This window comes from Lutra lutra, chromosome 10, assembly GCF_902655055.1.
Source record: "Lutra lutra chromosome 10, mLutLut1.2, whole genome shotgun sequence".
NCBI lineage: Eukaryota > Metazoa > Chordata > Mammalia > Carnivora > Mustelidae > Lutra > Lutra lutra.
In genome coordinates this window covers 60,793,728-60,817,051 of record NC_062287.1, presented here as the reverse complement: position 1 = coordinate 60,817,051, position 23,324 = coordinate 60,793,728, and the positions used below count along the sequence as shown (strand labels likewise).

General features: G+C 37.1%; 3 protein-coding genes across 3 annotated transcripts; all 3 read right to left on the bottom strand.

Annotated features, from left to right (window-relative positions):
- Positions 1–1,432: 1,432 nt before the first annotated feature.
- Positions 1,433–2,416, bottom strand: LOC125079762 (olfactory receptor 56B1-like). Its single transcript, XM_047693527.1, has one exon. It carries the CDS (start codon positions 2,414–2,416, stop codon positions 1,433–1,435), a length of 984 nt encoding a protein of 327 aa, XP_047549483.1.
- Positions 2,417–13,848: 11,432 nt separating this feature from the next.
- Positions 13,849–14,814, bottom strand: LOC125079761 (olfactory receptor 52N4-like). The gene has a single exon (XM_047693526.1). The coding sequence runs from the start codon at positions 14,812–14,814 to the stop codon at positions 13,849–13,851; it is 966 nt and encodes a 321-aa protein (XP_047549482.1).
- A 7,520-nt stretch (positions 14,815–22,334) lies between these two features.
- On the bottom strand, positions 22,335–23,324 carry LOC125080036 (putative olfactory receptor 52P1). The gene has a single exon (XM_047693835.1). The coding sequence runs from the start codon at positions 23,322–23,324 to the stop codon at positions 22,335–22,337; it is 990 nt and encodes a 329-aa protein (XP_047549791.1).

The following is a 23,324-nucleotide window of genomic DNA, read 5'->3' as shown; positions in this document are numbered from 1 at the left end:
AGGAGAAATGGTTCTGTAGGTAAAGCTTGTGAGTCAGTCAGGATCCTGGTAAGAAACCAATGTAATGACTTGATCACTTCCTTGTCCTGAAGGGGAGAGAATATTTATTAAAAATGTTCTCGGATTCCACCTGGGTGGCTCAGTCAGTTATGTGTCTGACTCTTGATATTGGCTCAGGACATAAAGCCAGAGATGTGAGATAGCAATGGGCTACCCACTGGGTGTGTCCCTACTTTCTCTACCTCTCCCTCTGCCCCTCTATCCTGCTTGTGTGCTTTCTTTCTCTCTCTCTCAAAAAAAAATTTTTTTAAAGAAAAACAACAACCTTTAAAAATGTTCTTTGATAAACCATACAAGCTGTAGCTATCACTGGTGAGAAGCCTGGCAAGTGCTTCAGGGACTGGGAGAAGAATAAAAACCCAAACTCTTGGCACAACCTCACTGGATGCTAGAAAACAAAGGATCCTGGGTTGCACATTCTATGAATCCTGAGCTCCAGGGTGCAGATGGTGAGGAAAGGGTAGAGAGCAGACCTGGAGAGCCAAATGGAGCAAAAGATAAATCCTTCTGTGCATCTGTTTCTCTCCCTTTCTCCCTTTCTCTCTCAGTCTCTGTCTTATTCTGTCTTTTCCATCTCTTTGTCTTCTCTACCCTCTTACCTTCCTACCTATGTACTTGATCCTCTCACATTCTGTTTATCCAAGTTTGGTCATCTTTCCCTATTCAATCCAGAGCCCCATCATAGGTTGATTTGGCTTTGCTCATCTGAAATATTTTCTATTCCTGCCTCTGCATGCACATTATTGGAAAGACACTTGTCCAGGCAGATAGACTTTGGTACCAAGTTACAACTATCAATAAACAATCATAATCTGTAACTCGGGTCCCACTCACTTATTTCCTTGGATGTGTGTATTACTATATATTTTTTATTTCAGATGGGAGATACACATCATAAATTGTACATTTTATTCCATTTGATTAGTTTGGTAGGAAGCCCTTCCTTTTCTCACATATATTCAGCTCTTGAGAATATTTTGGAACTACTGTGAATTTTTTTATTTGAAGATTTTATTTATTTGAGAGAGAGACAGAGATAGTGAGAGAGAGCAAGAGCAGGGAGGAGAAGGGGAAGGAAGCTCCCCGATGAGCAAGGAGCCTGATGCAGGGCTCAATCTGAGGACCCTGTGATCATGACTGGAGCTGAAGGCAGGTGCTTAACCAACAGAGCCACTCAAGTGCCCCGTGAATATTTTTTTATTCAATTATTCATTTTATTCATTTTCATTCATTTATTCGTTATTCAGAACGTTTTATAATGTTGTTTTCAGGTGCTTTTACAAAGTGAAAAAGATATCTCAAAGGCATTTACTTTCCCCATCATATTTGAAGTTCTACTATCCATTTTAGAAGAAGCCAAGGTTCCTGTGTATCATGCAGAAGGTCTTTGGTGCCTTGTGTTCTTTTCTAGGCTCAAACAAAACACCTTTTGGAAGCTTGCCCTGAGCTCTTTAGTCCTAAGTGCATAAACTATAGGGTTGAGGGAAGGGGGGATGATGTTGTGCAGCACATTGAGTAGAACTGGAATCAAAGGAGCTTTGGGTTCTGCCAAGTGAGTTACTGAAACCACAACAACAGCTGTGTAGAAGAAGAGAATAAGGATCAGATGGGAGCTACAAGTGCTCAGAGCTTTGGATGCAGCTTCAGCTGAGTTCAGTCTAAGTACAGAGCGCAAAATCAAAGTGTATGACAGTATTATGAGACCTAGGTCACTCCCCATTCCAATCCATGCCAGAACCAACTGGCAGATGCTGTTTGGCCTCCTGTCATCGCAAGCCAGGCTAGTGACCCCAAGGTTAGAGCACAGGCAATGCTCAATCTCATTCCTGGAGCAATAATTACGCTGGGCTGCAAGCACAGGCACCGGAATGACAAACAAGCCATTTCTAAGTACCATGAACACAGTAGCTTTTAAGATTAAGGCATTGGTGACAATTGATGGGTAGCGAAGAGGGTGACAAATCGCTACATATCTGTCAAAAGCCATACAGAGGAAGATACCAGACTCCATGCCAACAAAGCAGTGAATGGCATAAATCTGAGCAAAGCACTCAGGGAGGCTGATGACCTTGGCATCAAACCAGAAGATGGCCAAGATCTTGGGCATGATGGTGGTGGCCAGGCCCATGTCCACCACAGAGAGAATGCCCAAGAAATAGTACATAGGCTGCTGAAGGGCAGGGTCCTGACAAATGGTGATGAGGATGAGGATGTTAGCACCAATTGCTGAGAGGTAGAGTACTGCCAATGGAAAGGAGAGCCAGTGTTGCCAGCTATGAATGCCTGGGAATCCCATCAGGATGAACTCAGAGACCTGGAATTTGGAGCTATTAGAGTCTTTCAGAGATGCAGACATCTTTTCCTAAGAGAAAAAGAAAATGGTTTTCAAAGTTGCTTTCTTTGAGCAGAATTATCATCAAACACTATTTTTAAACTGTCTCCATAGTTTGGTGCTGTAACAAAATGCATTCTGTAGTCCATTCCCTCTAGCCTTTTAAAATAAATGACAATGTTTTTCCAGGACTTTGGCAGTAGACGTTAAAATTCCAAGGAGCAATTATCATTGTTGACTATTCAGGGAGAATTCAGCATGGATCTCAAATCCCTATTTGCATTGTCCTCAGCCAGCTCATTTGGGGATCATCACATATATAGGGTTTTTGTCGTCGTTGTTTTTTTAAACTTTCATCATCTCTTCAGAAATATTGTGGTATCAAGTGGATGATTTTCTTCATTTTTGTCTCAATCATGCTCCAAGGTTTTATTAATAACAAAGAGATTTTTTTAATGTAGTATTATGGAAGATTAAAATTTATAGCTGCACCATCCCCAGTTGCTATAGATGTCCACTAATATCTTATATAGCCTCCAAAAATGTTATATCATAGACTCTAATCATATACAAACATGCATATGGTACGTATTGGAAGAGGAATAACTTCTTTTATGTCCTACCTTGTATGGACTTTTGAGGAGGTCTCAAAAGAATAGCTTGGAAAGCGAAACATTCAGGGCAGTCACATAATAGAGAAAATCATGGAAATTTTTTTTTTTTTCGTCTTAGAGAATCTATAAAGGCATAAAAGTATATGATTTAGGCACAGGTAATAAGATGATTTTGATTTTAATTAATAAACAAGAATTACTTATGCATAATATTGAAGACACTGTCACTGCATGTTTTGATTCATGTTCAAAACTAGGCTCATCTTTTGTTAGACTCTTTTGTTGGTTTTCATGTACTTTTTATTCTGTTCAGGAGCCATTTAGCAAAACTGGGAACTAACAAACAAACCTTTCCTATTGGTAAACAACTGCTTCCTTGTCCTATTGCTTCCTCGCTTTTAATTCACTCAAGCAGCTCTTCCTTGAGCCCTGCTTACCAAGCCTTACATGGTCACATTTATTTGCCTTTCTCTGTGATTCTTTCCTCTTGTCAGCAATCTGATTGTCCTAAACTGATATTCTATTTCTTAAAATAGTCCATGCCCTCACACTTTCTTTCAAATAAAGTTTAAATTCCTTCTTAGCACATAAGGCAGTTATGGATTTATTCCTTCTTTTAAAGTTTTATTTAAATTCTAGTTAGTTAACATAACTGTAATTTTGGCTTCAGAAGTAGAATTTAGTGATTTATCACATATATATATCACCCTGGATTTATTCTTGCTATAATTACTTTTAAATATAGGAAAACATATCTGAAAAAGATCAAAATACTCTTGTGTTATCACCAACAAAAGATGATTCCTGTTCACAATTAGATAAATGTTTTTTCCAGAAATTTCCTGCTGCCTCTATGTTTGAATAAACATGCACTGCCTAATCATGGAGCAAATCATCCTTCTTTAATGGTAAAGTAATTTGATGAACACTGAAGTCATCTAAATGTATTCAAAGCAAATTGTGACAAAACAGACACAAAAAGGCTTGGAGATGAAGCTGGTTTGACTTTGCACTATTAGGTCAGAATTCTGGAGATTTCAGCTTCCTAGCTCCATCTTGAAGAGCTTAGAAATGTGTGACCCACTTGGTTGTATGAAGCCTGGTACTTTTGCCAAATACTCATGTATAATTACACATCTTCCTATTAAAGACACAGCCTTGTATCTTTGATGTTTTCCCCTCACCGATACCAGTGCAAACCAATTAAGAGAAGGAGCAGATGTGAGTCCCCAGAAAGGAAATTGTGTTTTAAATATTTTTTAGCAACTAGAGATTAAGAGGGCATGGCATGTGATCTTGCTATGGAAAACAGTTAATATATTCTCCCTGAAAATGATCTGGTAGTTGTTTTATAGATGAAATCACTTCTAGAGCACCATATAACCTTATATTCTCTAATTCTAGCCCTCACCCCCTTAAAAAGATTCTCCAAGCCTCTATTTCCTGCTATAACAGGGCAAAAAGTCCATCTCTTATGCAGGATATTGCCAAGACAACATAAGAAAAGGTTAAGGATGAACCATTGGATACTCTGGGATTAATTAATGTGATGAAGCCAAGGTTCCAGTACTTAACTGTGGTTATGAGCAGAGACTCACAGTCTGAGGTCCTGGCAATGGCAGGGATTTCCTATCTGGAAAAAAAGACACAACACTGAGAAAGGAGCTTTACAGATGAGCTGAGGATGTGTTCTCAGATGACAGTTGGCATAAAAATTATGAGCTCTGGAATTTATGGGGAGTAGTAAACAGCCCAGGGATCCAAGAATAATAGACTTCCCTGGGAGATGTGAAGAGAGAACAGCCCACAGAGAGAGGAGAAATCCTAGGATATTAAATCTCAATAGGTTGGGGGAGGAGATTAATTCAGAGATATGTTTCCTATCAACAATACCTGAAATCATATATAAACAGAAAAATACACTCATTTATGAAACCAAAATATTCCTATAAAAATTGGGCATTTATTAGTGTTTGAATTGTTCTTGACTACAACATTTCAAGGGAATCTAAAATCTGTGGTTATGATGTCATACTTAAAAAAAAAAAACTCTTAGAGGAGAAAGTATTTATTCACTATATATGGTGTTCTTCTGTGTTTACAAAGTATGGTAGGCATAGAATGATCTATAAACTGGCATGGTCCATGTTTACATGGAAACTGTGGTCTAATTTGGACGGGGGGATAAAACACTAAACAAAGAATCTAACATTTCTTTTAACTTCAACTTCTTTGAACTGGGAGAAGTGCTTTAATTCAAAAGTACCCAGAGATATGATAGCATATTAATAAGAATTAAGTTAGCCTTGATGTCAGAGAAGGATTTACAGAAGAAACACCAGTTTGTACTGAGGATTCTTAGAGTAGGTCTTAACTATGGTGTTTGTTTGATTGATGGGGATGAGGGGAAGGGAAAGGATTCCAAGAACTTTAAGATACTGAAATGAGAGGATTATGTTAAATTCAAGGTAAAAGAGAAGGATAAATATGGCTGGAGCCCTAAACTGTGCTAGAAAATGAGATATGATGTGATATAGAGCTGTTGAGCAAACAACAGAGGCCAGAGACTTATAAACAAATTTATACTAAAATCACAAGGGACCATTAAAGTTTTTAAGGAAAATTAAGACCTCGCAGCAATGACAAGACCAGATTATATGTGGCAAGAATAAATATAAGTAGATCAGGTGAATAGCAGTAATATAAAGGAGCAATGACTGGGTGTTGAACCAGGATGGGGCAGTGGAGATGAAGAAAAGTGAATAGATTTAGAAGCTATGGTGGAGGTAAAATTGATCCTTTCTATGACCAAAGAATAATTCTTTATTATTTTTAAAATTTTTCCTTTAATTTTTTTTTCTTCCCCTTTGAGTAGAGTTTACAGAAAATGTTACACTAGTTTCAGGTATACAACATAGTGATTCAACAAGTCTATACATTATGCTATGCTCACAACAAGTGTAGCTGCTCTGTGTCACTGTACAGTGCTCTTACAATACCCTTGACTCTGTTCCTTATGCCGTACCTTCTATCCCCATCACTTACTCATTCCATAACTGGAGGCCTGTACCTCCCACTTCCCTTCATCTAGTTCACCCAGGCCCCCACTCCCCTCCCCTCTGGCAACATCAGTTTGTCCTTGTATTTATAGGTCTGATTCTGTTTTTATTTGTTTATTCATTTGTTTCATTTTTCAGATTCCACATATAGAACACATCAAATGGTATATGTTTTTCTTTTTCTGACTTGTTTTTCTTCTTCTGATTTGTTTATTTCATGATACCCTCTAAGTCCATCCATGTTGTCACAAATGGCAAATCTCGTTTTTCTTTATGGCTGAGTAATATTCCAGTGTGTGTGTGTGTGTGTGTGAGTCTCACACCTTCTTCATTTCTTTATTCATTTGTCTATAGATGCATACTGAGGTTGCTTCCCTATCTTGGCTATCGTAAATAATGCTGCAGTAAACATAGTGGTGCATCATATCTTTTACAATTCATGTTTTCACTTTCTTTGCATGAATACCCCATAGCATATTTATTGAATCATATGGTATTCTTATATTTTTAATTCTTCAAGGAACCTCTGTACTGTTTGTCAGTGACTCTACCAATTTGCATTTCCATCAACAGTGCAGTGTTCCTTTCTGGAGATTTTAGATAAATAATTCATTTTCTTAATAGATCTATGACCACTGTAACTTTACATTCCTTCTTAGATTGCTTGCAGTGCTTTTAATAGGTGCCTATGTCATCTACGTTTTCAGATGTATGGGTAAATTTGCTCTTGACATCCTCTTCTTGTTCACTTTGGTAAATGTTTCATATTAGTCTGAGAAATAAAACTATATTTAAAGCTGGTGGATATTGTTTACTGTGCATGTCAGTCGGTTGCTTATGTTCAGATAGTCTATACTATTTATATTTTTCTAATTCTCTGCTCTTCAGTTGCTGAGAGGTTGTGTTAAAATATCCAACTATGATTTCATTGTGGATTTATCAATTTCCCCTTCTAATCCTATCCACCTCTTTGTGAGTATGTTTATGTGTGTATGTTTCTATAATGATATTAACCATGTACAAAGTTAGGTATATTTTCCTGATGGATTGCCATTGTAATCATTATGAAATTTTACATTTTATTACTCTTAATATTTATTGTGTTAAAATCTACTTTGCTGGTTACAGCCACACAAGCTTTTCCTTATAGTTTGTGTGTATATATGTCTGTGTGTATGTGTGTGTGTATAGTATTTATTACTCCTAATATTTATTGTGTTAAAATCTACTTAGCTGGTTACAACCACACAAGCTTTTTCTTATGGTGTATATGTAGTATATATATATTATATATATGTATATAGTATTTAATATAGTATATAGTATATAATACACAGTACTATACATATATATATGTATATAGTATATAATATACAGTACTATACATATATATGTATATATACGTATACATATGCATATAGTACAAAATATATAGTATATATAGTATATATATATAGCGTGTATATATATATATATATATATATATATATATATACACACACTATAAGAAAAAGCTTGTGTGGCTGTAACCAGCAAAGTAGATTTAACACAATAAATATTAGGAGTTATAAATACTATATATATATATATGTGTGTGTGTGTGTATATATATACACACTATATATTATAAACTATATATTATATACACTATATATAATATATAGTATATGTGTATATATAAACACACATATATTCATTTATTTATATATAATGTATGTGTTCATATATACATAATATGTATGTAATATCTTCTAAAATAATATAGTTTCTAAAGATATTTTATTTTTCATTTCATTTTCTTTCACTGAATTGCTTAGTCAGCTTACATTAATGTAATTACGGACATAGTTTTTGTCAAGTTTGCCATGTTTGTATCATCTTTTTTACCAAGTCCCATCTGTTCTTTCCTTTGTTCCTCTTGCCATTTTTGACCAACAAAGTAGGTGTTATTATTACCACTGTATTTTTCTTCAATGTTAGTTTTGTTATGCATTCCTATATTTCATTCTGAGCTTCCATCAGGTAATCCTTATTCTATATTCTGAATAACATACTTACTTGAATATTTCCTCTCAACATTTGTTTATGTGAATAGGTATTTATTTTATGTCTCCCTTTTTTTTTTTTTTTACTATGTTATGTTAGTCACCATGCAGTACTTCATTAGTTTTTGATGTAGTGTTCAATGATTCATTATTTGCATATAACCTCCAGTGCTCATTGCAACACGCCCTCCTTTATACCCATCACTGGGCTAAACCATCCCCCCACTCTGCTCCCCTCTGAAACCCTCAGATTGTTTCACAGATTCCACAGTCCTGTGGTTTGTCTCCCCTTCTGATTTTCCTCCCTTCAGTTTTCCCTTCCTTCATGAGACCAGGATTCTAAGTTGCAAGTGTTTTTTAAGCACTTCAAAAATATCATTTCATTGTCTTTTGGCTTCCATTGTTTGTATTGAAAAGTTGACCAGCAGTCTAAGGCTGCTTCATTAAATGTAGTGTGCAGAGATTATGACTCTGCAAACTCATGCCACAGTATATATTCTGAATAAAATATCCCCAGTTCCATAAAGGCCACATGTGTGTATATGTACATGTGAGTAAAGATGTTTATCATATATCTGTGGTGACAGAGATTGAGAAAACGTAGATATTTACAATCAAGGAATGATTAAGAAAATAGTCTTGATTGCATGCTAGGAAAGTTTATAAAGTCCATAAAATAATCAGAAGCAAGAAATGAAGTGTATGTAATTTTTAAAAATACATTTTTTAAAAAATAATTGAGTAAGAAGTAAGGAACATACTATTTTAGTGCAATAAAATGGATATAAGTTTCTAAAATAAACATTTGTGAATAACTTCATAGTCAGATGTTTAAGAATATATGTCAAACATATGGAGAATGTCAATGGCCTGAAGATCAAAAGTGAAATAAGATGAAAACAAAAGACAAAAAAAGAAAGGACCTAGAAATGAGAGAATGCCATTAAGAAAAAGGTATCATGCCCAAAAATTCTCACCAAAATACTAGCCAATAGGATTCAACAGTACATTAAAAGGATTATTCACCACGACCAAGTGGGATTTATTCCAGGGCTGCAAGGTTGGTTCAACATCCGCAAATCAATCAATGTGATACAACACATTAATAAAAGAAAAAGCAAGAACCATATGATACTCTCCATAGATGCTGAAAAAGCATTTGACAAAGTACAGCATCCCTTCCTGATCAAAACTCTTCTGAGTGTAGAGATAGAGGGCACATACCTCAATATTATCAAAGCCATCTATGAAAAACCCACCACAAATATCATTCTCAATGGAGAAAAACTGAAAGCTTTTCCGCTAAGGTCAGGAACATGGCAGGGATGTCCATTATCACCACTGCTATTCAACATAGTAGTAGAAGTCCTAGCCTCAGCAATCAGACAACAAAAGGAAATTAAAGGCATCCAAATCGGCAAAGAAGAACTATCACTATCACTATCACTATCACTATCACTATCAAACTATCACTCGTTGCAGATGATATGATACTCTATGTGGAAAACCCAAAAGACTCCACTCCAAAACTGCTAGAACTTGTACAGGAATTCAGTAGTCAGGATATAAAATCAATGCACAGAAATCAGTTGCATTTCTCTACACCAACAACAAGACAGAAGAAAGAGAAATTGAGGAGTCAATCCCATTTACAATTGCACCCAAAACTATAAGATACCTAGGAATAAACCTAACCAAAGAGGTTAAGAATCTATACTCAGAAAACTATAAAGTACTCATGAAAGAAATTGAGGAAGACACAAAGAAATGGAAAAATGTTCCATGCTCCTGGATTGGAAGAATAAATATTGTGAAAATGTCTATGCTACCTAAAGCAATCTACACATTTAATGCAATTCCTATCAAAATACCATCCATTTTTTTTTTCAAAGAAATGGAACAAATAATCCTAAAATTTATATGGAACCAGAAAAGACCTCAAATAGCCAAAGGAATATTGAAAAAGAAAGCCAAAGTTGGTGGCATCACAATTCCGGACTTCAAGCTCTATTACAAAGCTGTCATCATCAAGACAGCATGGTACTGGCACAAAAACAGACACATAGATCAATGGAACAGAATAGAGAGCCCAGAAATAGACCCTCAACTCTATGGGCAACTCACCTTCAACAAAGCAGGAAAGAATGTCCAATGGAAAAAAGACAGCCTCTTCAATAAATGGTGTTGGGAAAATTGGACAGCCACATGCAGAAAAATGAAACTGGACCATTTCCTTACACCACACACGAAAATAGACTCAAAATGGATGAAGGACCTCAATGTGAGAAAGGAATCCATCAAAATCCTTGAGGAGAACACAGGCAGCAACCTCTTCGACCTCAGCCGCAGCAACTTCTTCCTAGGAACATCGCCAAAGGCAAGGGAAGCAGGGGCAAAAATGAACTATTGGGATTTTATCAAGATCAAAAGCTTTTGCACAGCAAAGGAAACAGTTAACAAAACCAAAAGACAACGGACAGAATGGGAGAAGATATTTGCAAACGACAAATCAGATAAAGGGCTAGTGTCCAAAATCTATAAAGAACTTAGCAAACTCAACACCCAAAGAACAAATAATCCAATCAAGAAATGGGCAGAAGACATGAACAGACATTTCTGCAAAGAAGACATCCAGATGGCCAACAGACACATGAAAAAGTGCTCCACATCACTTGGCATCAGGGAAATACAAATCAAAACCACAATGAGATATCACCTCACACCAGTCAGAATGGCTAAAATTAACAAGTCAGGAAATGACAGATGCTGGCGAGGATGCGGAGAAAGGGGAACCCTCCTTCGCTGTTGGTGGGAATGCAAGCTGGTGCAACCACTCTGGAAAACAGCATGGAGGTTCCTCAAAATGTTGAAAATAGAACTACCCTATGACCCAGCAATTGCACTGCTGGGTATTTACCCTAAAGATACAAACGTAGTGATCCGAAGGGGCACGTGCACCCGAATGTTTATAGCAGCAATGTCTACAATAGCCAAACTATGGAAAGAAACTAGATGTCCATCAACAGATGAAAGGATAAAGAAGAAGAGGTATATATACACAATGGAATACTATGCAGCCATCAAAAGAAATGAAATCTTGCCTTTTGCGACGACGTGGATGGAACTAGAGGGTATCATGCTTAGCAAAATAAGTCAATCGGAGAAAGACAACTATCATATGATCTCCCTGATATGAGGAAATGGAGATGCAACATGGGGGGTTAAGCGGGTAGGAGAAGAATAAATGAAACAAGATGGGATTGGGAGGGAGAAAAACCATAAGTGACTCTTAATCTCACAAAACAAACTGAGGGTTGCTGGGGGAAGGGGGGTTGGGAGAAGCGGGGTGCGGTTATGGACATTGGGGAGGGTATGTGCTATGGTGAGTGCTGTGAAGTGTGTAAACCTGGCGATTCACAGACCTGTACCCCTGGGGATAAAAATATATTATATGTTTATAAAAAATAAAAATTAAAAAAAAAAGGTATCATGAAGTTTTCTTCACTTTGAACTTGCACCTGAGCTTCCATGAGTCTATTGCTGAATTAAGTCTGGCAGTTATTAGCATACAATGGCATTTATGTCTACGTGTACTGGAATGCCTAGAGAATGAGTGTAAAAAGAGAGTTGATCCCAGGGATATGCTTGTATAAAGAAATTCAGAGGAAATGGGAAAGCAAATGGAACTATAAGGAACATTCAGTGAGAATGAAGAATGACTTAGAATGTGTGATGTGTTCCAGAATTCAAGAAAAGAGAGGGTTTCACTACCCAGCAATCGCACTACTGGGTATTTACCCTAAAAATACAAATGTAATGATGTGAACTGATCTGAAGGGGCACGTGCACCTGAATGTTTATAGCAGCAATGTCCACAATAGCCAAACTATGGAAAGAACCTAGATGTCCATCAACAGAAGAATGGATAAAGAAGATGTGGTGTGTGTGTATATATATATACATACATATATACATACACATACATACATATACACAATGGAATACTACACAGCCATCAAAAGAAACAAAATCTTGCCATTTGCAATGATGTGGATGGAACTAGAGGGTATTATGCTAAGTGAAATAAGTTACTCAGAGAAAGACAGTTCTCATATGATCTCTCTGATGTGAAGAATTTGAGAGGCAGGGCACAGAGTTGTGAGGGGGTAGGTAAGGAAAAAAATGAAACAAGATGGAATCGGAAGGGAGACAAACCATAAGAGACTCTTAATCTTGTGAAACAAACTGAGGGTTGCTGGGGGTTAGGGGTGGGGTAGAGATAGGGTGGCTGGGTTATGGACATTGGGGAGGGTATGTGCTATGGTGAGTGCTGTGAAACTTGTAAGCCAGGTGATTCACAGACATGGACACCTGGGGCAAATAATGCATTATATGTTAATTTTTAAAAAAGAAAGAAAGAAAAGAGAGGGTTTCTATACAAAGGGACTAATCCATTATATTCAATATTTTTGAGAGATAGGCCAAGATAGGCATAGAGAAGGACCATTGGCTTTAGTAATATGAAGTCATTTGTGAAAGGGACAAAAGCAATTTCAATGAAAGATATTCTGAAGAAAACAAGAAATGGGTAAGAATTATTTCAAGATGTATAAGTAGGGATAATGAACACTGGTAGCCTTTAAAGAAATTTTGTTATCAAGATACAGAGAAATAAAATGTGAAAAGAGAGTGATTTTGTGATGAACACTTATTTGTTTTATGCCTTTATAAAATAAAAAACACTTGAGGTTACATTTCAACAAAACAGAAATTAATGAGCATAAATTACCAACATGAGAGAAAAGTTATTCTTAGAAGTTGGGCAGGAAAAATCAACTTTGCAGTCTTCTTTATGGTATCTGTGACAATGCTGTAAAAACTATCATTATTTGTAGTTTCTTACCTCATGTCAATTTAGAAAGATATTATACAGAAAATACTCAAGCAATTCTTAGTTCAATTCTCAGCTCGAAAGAAGAAAAGTAACTTTGCTCTCCATAGCCCTATACTTGTAGAAATACATTTATTGTATTTTGTAATAATTAATAACTGTCATTAATATATTTCACAAGTCTCATAACTGTTATTCATAGCTCCTTCCAAACTGCACATTCTTTGAAAGCCACCTTGAAGACAAAAGGCAACCCACCAGTTGGGAAGGAAGCAATTGCCTGAATGTCTCATGCTAGGACAGACTTGGTCAGGTACAAGGTCACCAAGGTTCTCATAAGACCCCAGAGGCTTACACCTCACACACAGAAGACTTTCTAGTTTCGTCTTTTAAAAATTGCTAAGAAAAACAGGATTTTTGTGAATAATGAGAATATATAATATATTTTTTTTCCAGAGTTACATACAGTTATCAATCTAGAAAACCCACTTACAGTCAAAAAGAAAAAGAATGATTTGGGTCATCTAACCCCAGATAATTAGTTTCACTTGATTCAATTTTTTAGATAATTCTCCCAGCTTCTCATTAATATTTTTCCTCTCTTGGAACCTAATATTACTGAGTCCTGGAGGTAAAGTTACACAGAAAACCTGAGGTAAAGAACTCATATGGAGGGTGATGCGGCATGAAAAATTACTTTGGTATTCTGCAGAAAATTTAATGGGAATGAACTACTCATCATGCTTACCTGGAAAAAGCATATATCTATTCTTGGAAATTTTCCTGCCTAAACAGACAGAGAGAAGCGTTCTTTCACTTCACATCCCAACCCAGGCAAAAATCCCTTTCATTTGCTCTGGGACTTGATGTCTTTAGAACCTGAAGTGATCCTTATGACACAGTCTCGTATCTGCTTGGTTTTCACCCCATACACAATAGGGTTCATAGTAGAAGGCAAGAGCAGATAAATATTGGCCACAATGATGTGGCAAGAGGGAGGGATTGTGTAGCCCCCAAAGCGGTGGGAAAAGAAAGAGAAGAAAGCTGGACTGTAGGAGAAAACAATGGCACAGATGTGGGCAGTGGAGGTGCCGAAGGCCTTCTGTCGAGCATCTGCTGAAGAGAGGCTGAGCACTGCCCGGAGGATCATGGTATAGGAGACTGTGATGCACAGGATGTCAAAGCCCCCAATCAGGAGGGCAACTGTCAGACCATAAACGACATTGACCTTGATATTCCCACAGGATAATTTGGCTACAGACATGTGGTCACAGTAGGTGTGGGGAATTATATTCCCTCTGCAGTAGGGCAGGCGCTTGGTGAGGACAGTGAAGGGAATGATGAGCAACACTCCTCTGAGAAAGGTAGAAAGCCCAGCCTTTGCAATAACAGAATTGGTGAGAAAAGTAGAGTAGCGCAGAGGGCAACAGATAGCCACATAGCGGTCCAGGGCCATAAGCATGAGCACCCCAGACTCCATCCCTGTGAAGGTATGGACAAAAAACATCTGGACCAGACATCCATCAAAGCTGATTTCCTTGAAATGGAACCAGAAGATGCAGAGAGCTTTAGGAATTGTACTAGAGCATATAAAAAGGTCAGTTAGGGAAAGCATAGCTAAAAAATAGTACATCGGCCTGTGCAGGGAGTCCTCATAGAGGATGAGGTAGAGGAGCCCACAATTCCCTACCACAGCCACAGCATACATGGAGCAGAATGGGAAGGAAATCCACATGTGCATGTCCTCCAGTCCTGGGATCCCATTAAGGATGAATGAGGCTAGAGTCAGGTCTGTTTGGTTTAGCATTAACATCGTCAAGCTAGGATGATCATTAATCATCTTAGAGAATTTGTGGGTCCTCCTAGATAGAGATAAAAGAGTAAATGTCTTGGTCATAGTCACTGTCTTAATTTCTTTTGCCTTTTTTCTTCAAGGTACATTTCAATGGCCAAAAAACCAATTTTTTCTGACTTCCAGGGAATTTGAGTATAAATATTGTTTAAACCAAATAGATTATTTTATATGTGTATTTTTTATTCATTCATTTATCAATGTAGACAACAAATTCTTTTTAGTGCTTAATACTCACTTAGTTCTTTAACAGACAAAGGGTGTCCATTTATAAAAGACAAAGTTGGTTATTATTTTTCTGAAGCTATTTTTATTAAACAATATTATTTAAATATTAATAACTATACACATACTCCAGAAAAACAAACACGAAAAACCATGGAACTTTAAATAAATCATATCTTGAGAAAAAAATATAGTAATGTCTTTTGCATGTGAGCTTTAGGAAGTTGAAGATAGGGCTAAAAATAGGAGCCAATCACGACACACTTTATCAATCTCTGAATAGCAGGATTCTTCTAAGGAATAATAGCCTGAGAGAGGGTCATCCTGTTTCTCAGATAGCATACTGACAAGTACCGCTGTCAGAATATTTTAAAAATATTGAAATATCATTTAATTACTATTATTTGGAAAACACAAAAGGAACCTCTAAGAATAAAAATAATGTAAATGCATAAATCACTATAAAAATATTAAATAAAATGGTATCAATAAAACAGAGAAACCAAAGGATTCCTAAATAAATCAATAAAATGTTAAACTGACAAAAGGCAGATAAAATACACTGATTGGGCTATTAGGATAAATTATGTAAATGGCCCTATATAAGTAGAAATAAATCTGTTAATTTTATAAAAATGTATATATGGTATAGAGGTCCATATCATAAAGAAAACCAAAGAACAAAGTTAAATAATATACAATCCTCAGAGAAAACACACATAAAATTTGGAGTAGACATATTAATTTCAGATGAAGTAGAAATTAAAGAAAAAAAAAATTGAGCCAGAAATTTTTTTTCTTTTTTGAGAAATTCTAGGTAAAAGTTTTAGGATGAGTTTAAAGTTGATTAAATTAAAGTTGATTGTTTTAACAATGATAATTCTACTCTATTTTTGGTAATATATTGATAACCTAAATCATGAGAAACACAGAAATCCTCTTATGTAACTTGTTAGTATACAGTAGGTATTTACATTAAGACTTTCCAAATTGACACTTAAATCTGATGAAAGCTCCCATTTTCAAATTATTGCCAATGATTTGATTTTAAGCTAACATATCTGACTTGTTATTAATCTCCAATTTAGACAAATCATCAAAATATGGTAGTCTGGATTATGTGGAGACTAGGACATCTAGGTCCCCTGTAGGACCAAAACTGCAGCCCTGCGTTCATCAGTGTTTTGTTATTTTTTTTTAAAGATTTTATTTATTTATTTCACAGAGAGAGATAACAAGTAGGCAGAGAGGCAGGCCGAGAGAGAGAGATAGAGGAGGAAGCAGGTTCTCTGCTGAGCAGAGAACCCGATGTGGGACTCGATCCCAGGACCCTGAGATCATGACCTGAGTTGAAGGCAGAGGCTTAACCCACTGAGCCACCCAGGTGCCCCAGTGTTTTGTTATTTTTTAAGATTTTATTTTTTTATTTGACAGAGAGAGAGATCACAAGTAGGCAAGAGAGGCAGGCAGAGAGAGAGGGGTAAGCAGGCTTCCTGCTGAGCAGAGAGCCCGATGTGGGGCTGGATCCCAGGACACTGAGCTCATGACATGAGCCAAAAAGCTTCTGCTTTAACCCACTGAGCCACCCAGGCAACCCCTTCAGTGTTTTATTTTTTTTTTTTATTTTTTTTTAAAGATTTTATTTATTTATTTGACAGAGAGAAATCACAAGTAGGCAGAGAGGCAAGCAGAGAGAGAGGAGGAAGCAGGCTCCCTGCCAAGCAGAGAGCCCGATACGGGGCTCAATCCCAGGACCCTGGGATCATGACCTGAGCCGAAGGCAGAGGCTTTAACCCACTGAGCCACCCAGGTGCCCTACCCTTCAGTGTTTTAAATACACTTAAAAATTGTTTGCAAATGAGTTTACAACATTACATACTTCAAAGAACTGTCACATATCATTTACAAAAATATAAATTTAAATATATAGCACAGATAAATATATTACAATGATAGGAATATAAACCTTAGAGGTCATGTTTTAAAAGAACTTCTAGCACTTCTGTACTATTATTCTCTCTTTAAGAAAATACATTTAGTCTGTAAACTTATAAACTCTTCCTGTCTCCCTCAGTCTGTATCTCCCTGTGCTCTAAATATTTACTCACTTTTGAAGCTTCATCTTTAATGTAAGCCAATATTGACAGTTCTGGACAATGCTTAATTCCAGTTCTTAATATTTCCTGTATAGTACCTACTATAAAATAATCTTCTGTATGCTCTTTTTTCATAAAGATAACTTTAATCATTTAGGAATGACTTTATTCTTACAATAATTTTTAGGTTCTGTACAGATTCAATTCATTTGACAAATGCCCTGCTAGTGATGAGGCTTAAACCAAAGTGACACAATATTAATCACAAATTTAATCTGTTTTAAAAAATTTTTAAATTGTTTCCCACAGTCTAATTCAATATCTCTTTCTGGAGAAATTTACTGATATTCCGTTCCAGGTGTAGAGTTAGTGTTCCTGGATATTGCTATACATCTCCCATCTTTCATAAAGTGCAGCCTTATATGCCATTCATTGTCAATCCTCATTTCCAAAATCTATAGGCAGTGATCTGTTCCCCACACCCCCACCCCACCCTGTGAGCTGGTCTCAGCCTGTGGATAACCAAATTTGTGGCTGGACTGGTCCTTGTGATTCTTGTGATGACTGCAAGCTGCCTTCAGCAGAAACCATCAGAAAACTTTGAAAGAGAAAAGGTTTATTACTTATGAGTCCTGGAAATCATATGGCAAATGGGACCACACAGAGAAGTGAAGACAGGGGAGTGTGTGGGGGCCTGGGGTTCTGCTTTTATTGAGCTTGAGGGTGGGGCCTAGGATATCTCAGGATCACTCTTTATAAGTGAATTTAAAACATAAGAATGGGAATTTAAAGCACAGCAAGAAAAAGAAACCAAATGGTCAATTATCAGAATCACCAGAGATCTGTAAAACAAAGGAAGTGTGGGGGTTATCTAGTTAGCTGTGTGGCTGGTAATGTGTTTATCTAAGAGCATCTTGGAAACGGGTGCCTGTCTGAAATGGATGCCTTGGCAATCAAAACTTAAATCAGGCACTTGCATTACAAAGACCAACTGTCAGGAATCATACTACCTCCTCCCACTAAACCATTCTGAATTCTTAGGACATGACAATACGTTCCTCCTGGTAAGTAAAGCTACATTATATGTATTGACCTAAAATATATTATGGTATAAGGAAGAATCTCCAGAGTTTAAATCAGATGCTTAAGGAAAAAAAGGGAGGCAGGTAGGCAGCAAGAGAAATTTGAATATGGACTCTCATGACCTAGGATTGTTCTTTATGTATTTCCCATTACTCCCTGACATGGGATTGGTCCATTCTTGTTTTCCATCACTCACAAAGCACATATTCCTATTCAGTTGTTTATATAGATGCATGGCCATTATGAACACCTGAATGGATTTTTTTTTTTTTAAAGATTTTATTATTTATTTATTTGACAGAGAGAGATCACAAGTAGACAGAGAGGCAGGCAGAGAGAGAGAGAGAGAGAGGGAAGCAGGCTCCCCGCCGAGCAGAGAGCCCGATGCGGGACTCGATCCCAGGACCCCGAGATCATGACCTGAGCCGAAGGCAGCGGCTTAACCCACTGAGCCACCCAGGCGCCCCCTGAATGGATTTTTTAATGCCAAAAGCGGGGAGTAAATATTTCCAACAGCCCCTGCATCATTGTCTTACATCACTTTCTGACTTGAAACTAGGTAAATAGAAGAAAACATTTACATCCGTGGGGTGGAAAAAAGCAGTTAGTACCAACCTTAAATCCTTCCTCTTTACCTCTTTGTCTAAAATAGAAATTATCTTGTCACTGAGCCCTATTTTGTTCTAGTTAAATACCTTAGTTTTGGGAAGGAAAAACAAGGAGATAAAATATATCTCTTCCAATTTTCCAGGAATTTGGTTGTCTGAACATCACAGTCTCTGGGCAAGTTCTTTTTTTTTTTTTTTTAAAGATTTTATTTATTTATTTGACAGAGAGAAATCACAAGTAGGCAGAGAGGCAGGCAGAGAGAGAGGAGGAAGCAGGCTCCCCACTGAGCAGAAAGCCGATGTGGGGCCTGAACCCAGGACCTGGGATCATGACCTGAGCCCAAGGCAGGGGCTTAACCCACTGAGCCACCCAGGCGCCCCTCTGGGCAAGTTCTTAACTTCTTGATATGAAGACTGTTGACCTGAGCCTGATGGAAAATGTTATATGCCCCAAAATATCCCGAGGGAACATTTCAAAGCTTCAGAGATATAAGCTGGTGTTGAAATCAAGCTAACCTCCAGGGTCCCGAATGGTGATTGACAAATACCTAAAACCTAAATATGTATTTGTATATGTACATGAATTTATATGTGCATATATATGTATGCATATTATATATATGTATATAGATAGATATGTGAATATATATGTGTGTGTGTGCGCATGTAGATAGATACCTGGATATAGATCAGAAATGAGATATTTTAATAGAACCTAATGATTTCACTACCCCAGAAGTTTGGCTCCTTTCTCTATGAAGTTTTGCAAAGACCCCAAAGGAACCAAGTTGGATATTATGTGAATTATGTGAGTGATTTACTCATATTTTCATTAAATTACTCTTATAAAATTACCTTTTAAGATATATTTGTTTGTCTCTCCATTGAAGTAACATTTACCAGTATATATTTTTAAATTTATTAACATGGATATATACCCAGGTATTGCTTTAATGGAAATGGAGTATTATATTATTACACATATATAGTTGTTTTTAAAATTAAGAATGGATATTAGCATATTAAATGTTCTTCCAAAAGAAGGTTTTTAAGACTCTAAAATATTTGTTAAGTAGCTGGACAGAATTTAGTTAAATATTTTTTCTATCATTTGATGTCCAGGGCTTTTTAATTTAATAAAAATACTACAATAAATACAATTGTTCATAAATCATATATGACACTCTATTATTTTTTATTTAAATCACATAGAGTTTTCATTCTGTTAGGCCAAGGACAACTTTATGTTCAGAACATTCACACTTATTTTATTGAAGAAATGGATATGTCAATGACATTTGAATTTATAGGTGCTGAATAGCTAAAGATACTCACTTTTATTTTTTAATTTCTAGCCTCATTACCCTCAGTCTTGAATTTTTTAAATTATTTCTTCCTTATGGACCTCACTGAAGCTTCCTTTTTAACCTAATATAATTTCTTTGAGAACAAGGAGGAAAACATTATTGACATGGAAGAAAAGCTAGGATTGGGTGGTATCACAGATGTCACAGAGGAGAGATTCTGGAGAAGGAGGTATGGTCAATAATACAATGTGTTGTAAGGAAGTCTGGTTAGAAAAGATTACCTGTGGCTTTGGTGGCAAATGTTTCACTGGAAAGTTTAACTTATGGTGAAATCAGATTAAAATGTAGGAAGGGATTGGAGTCAAGGAAACGAAGTAATTAGTCCCAAAAGTATTTTTCAGAAACTTGCATAAAAAAGGTCAAAAGACATTTTGCTGTTGGATCAATGTGCAAATAAATTTGAACACTTGTGGAAATAAGAACTAGAAAAGTGAGTGATGGGCTGAGCTCCCTAAAGTACATTTTATGAAGCTTGCTTGATCAGAAAAAAAAAAAGAATAATAAATATGTACAGTAATAAAGGAGGAAACATTGCCTATATATATCAAAAGTTAACATGAAGATTAGAATTTGAGGTGTATACTTCTCATAGTGTCATTTTTCTTTACAGAATAGAAATGAATGGACTCTGGCAAACATGAGGGGCAGTGGTATATAAGAAAACTGAAAATGATAAACCTTAACTATTTCAAACCATGCAACAGGTAAAAGCATAGCTATGTAGCAACAGGTTCCTAGTTAATATGCAAAACTGTGAGCAAACAGTGTTTGGAGTCTGCATGTCTTTATATTTTTTCTTCAGGACTGCTCCACACTGAGTATAGGAACTCAAAACACAGAAGTACAGAAGTTTCCCAGAGTTGAGGTGTAGGGTTTGTATGCTGGCAAGATTATAAGTTCGAAGCATAAAACTGAAAGTCAGCTGATAAACTACAGTATTTAGAATTGCCTAAATTTTTAAAAATCTGTTAAGAATATCTCAATTTGAGGATTAGAATGAAAAATTAATTAAATCAGTACCACCCACACACTGACAATCCTCTTAGAGAACACCATAATGATTTTCTTTCCTTTGAAAAACAGACAATATTCAGCATATTTTATTGAATTGTTATATTTCAAAATTATTTATCCCCACCTCTGTGAAGTATCACAGTCAAAACATTCATATTCTTGGGAGGAAATCTTTAAAAATCTGGTCTTTGATGTTCAGCCTTCAGGACTGATACTCTTCAAGAGAGAGAGGGTCTATGAATTTCCAGCAGGGGGTTTTGTGTCTCCTTTCCCTGGCATTATGGGGTGACTCTCTTTTCCTTCTAAATAAATGGATGAATGCATGGCCTCATCTATTGGTTTGTATAAGTGACTGTCCTTTGTAAGTTTAGAGATAGAAGTCAATGACTTCTGGGAGGCCCTTGTAAGAATGTGTAAGAGTATTTGGACATTGCTTTTCAGGGAATAATACCCAGGTCAGCTAGAATTAAGTTCATTCCCTAGAGTGTAGAGACAAGAATATCTGTATGGGATGAATATTCCAAATTTAGAAATGAAGGGCTATTCTTGACCTATCCTATACTCTCATCTGTAGATGTCTTATTATTTTGTACCAGAGGATTCTAGGTTTCAAAACCCTAGCTCTCCCATTTGCTAATATTGTGGGTATTGGTGAGTCCTTCTCCTCTTTTGGTTTCAAGTGCTAATGGAGAAAATACAACCTTTATCCAAAAGTACCCGGCAGGTCTACTTTCTTTAACTTGTGGCTCTATGTCCTATCTCCTGATTCTTGCAGATGGTAACACAACAGCTATATTGTGAAGTATGAGTTTAGAAATCCATACCTGTTGGATTAGGAGAGTGTCAGAGAGTGAGGGAAGTTCCTATGACTAGGCAGAGTCTCTTCTAACCTATACTTCCTGGGATGGAAGTTAAGGATGCTTAACTAATTTGACCTCCTCTGTGATTTATTATTCCTGGAAATAGTCTAGGAGGTACTGTGGAGGACATTAGTGCAAGACTAAAACCTCTTTCCAGTCTCGAATACTGAGGATTATTTAATCTTGAAAATCTTCTTTTTTGGACTAAGTCCCTTCTATACCTCTTGATCACTCAGATACCTTGACCCCAGTTCCCTGCCCTCTTTGAAACACTCTCACAACCCTTTCCCGAATTTCTTTGGTCTTAACTCCATATACCACAGGATTAAGAGCAGGTGGAAAGAGCAGATAAACATTGGCTAAAAGAATGTGAATATGGAGTGGAACATGGTGGCCAAAGCGATGGGTAAAAAAAGAGAAGAGGGCTGGTGTATAAGAGATTAGGATGACACAAACATGAGAACCACAGGTCCCCAGGGCCTTGGACCGAGCTTCATGGGATGAAAGACGAAGGACAGCTCGTGCAATAAAGACATAGGAAAGACCAATGCAAAATAAGTCAACCCCAATGACCAACAGTGCTGCTGTCAGCCCATACACACGGTTAGGCCTGGTGTCTCCACATGCTAGCTTCACAACAGCCATGTGCTCACAGTATGTGTGGGGGATCACATGGCTTTGGCAGAAGCTCAAACGCCCAATGAGGAAGGGACATGGAAGCATGAGCATGGAGCCCCGCACCATAGCTACCACTCCAATTCGGGCAATGATGGTGTCAGTGAGGATAGTAGCATAGCGAAGTGGGTGACAAATGGCCACATAGCGATCAAAGGCCATGGCGAGCAGCACAGTAGACTCCATCATGCAGAAGGCATGAATGAAGAACATCTGTGCCAGGCAGGCAGAGGCAGAGATGTGTCCAGATCCACACCAGAGGATGGCCAGAAGCTTGGGAACTGTGGAGAAGGAGGCAGCCAAGTCAATGGTTGAGAGCATGCATAAGAACAAGTACACAGGCTTGTGCAATGCTGGTTCAGTGGCAACAACAATCAGGATGGTGATGTTGCCCACAATTGTGGCTGTGCCCAGGCAGCACACTGGGAGTGAGAGCCACAAGTGAAATTGTTCCAGACCTGGGATGCCCAGGAGGAAGAAAACAGCAGGGTCTGGATTAGTATGATTAGGAGACTCCATGGGCTGGACAAAGGCTCTGGGCAT

Bases quoted from the DNA above. Each gene is read 5' to 3' on its own strand.
- LOC125079762 (XM_047693527.1), bottom strand. From the start codon at position 2,416: ATGTCTGCATCTCTGAAAGACTCTAATAGCTCCAAATTCCAGGTCTCT.
- LOC125079761 (XM_047693526.1), bottom strand. From the start codon at position 14,814: ATGTTAATGCTAAACCAAACAGACCTGACTCTAGCCTCATTCATCCTT.
- LOC125080036 (XM_047693835.1), bottom strand. From the start codon at position 23,324: ATGCCCAGAGCCTTTGTCCAGCCCATGGAGTCTCCTAATCATACTAAT.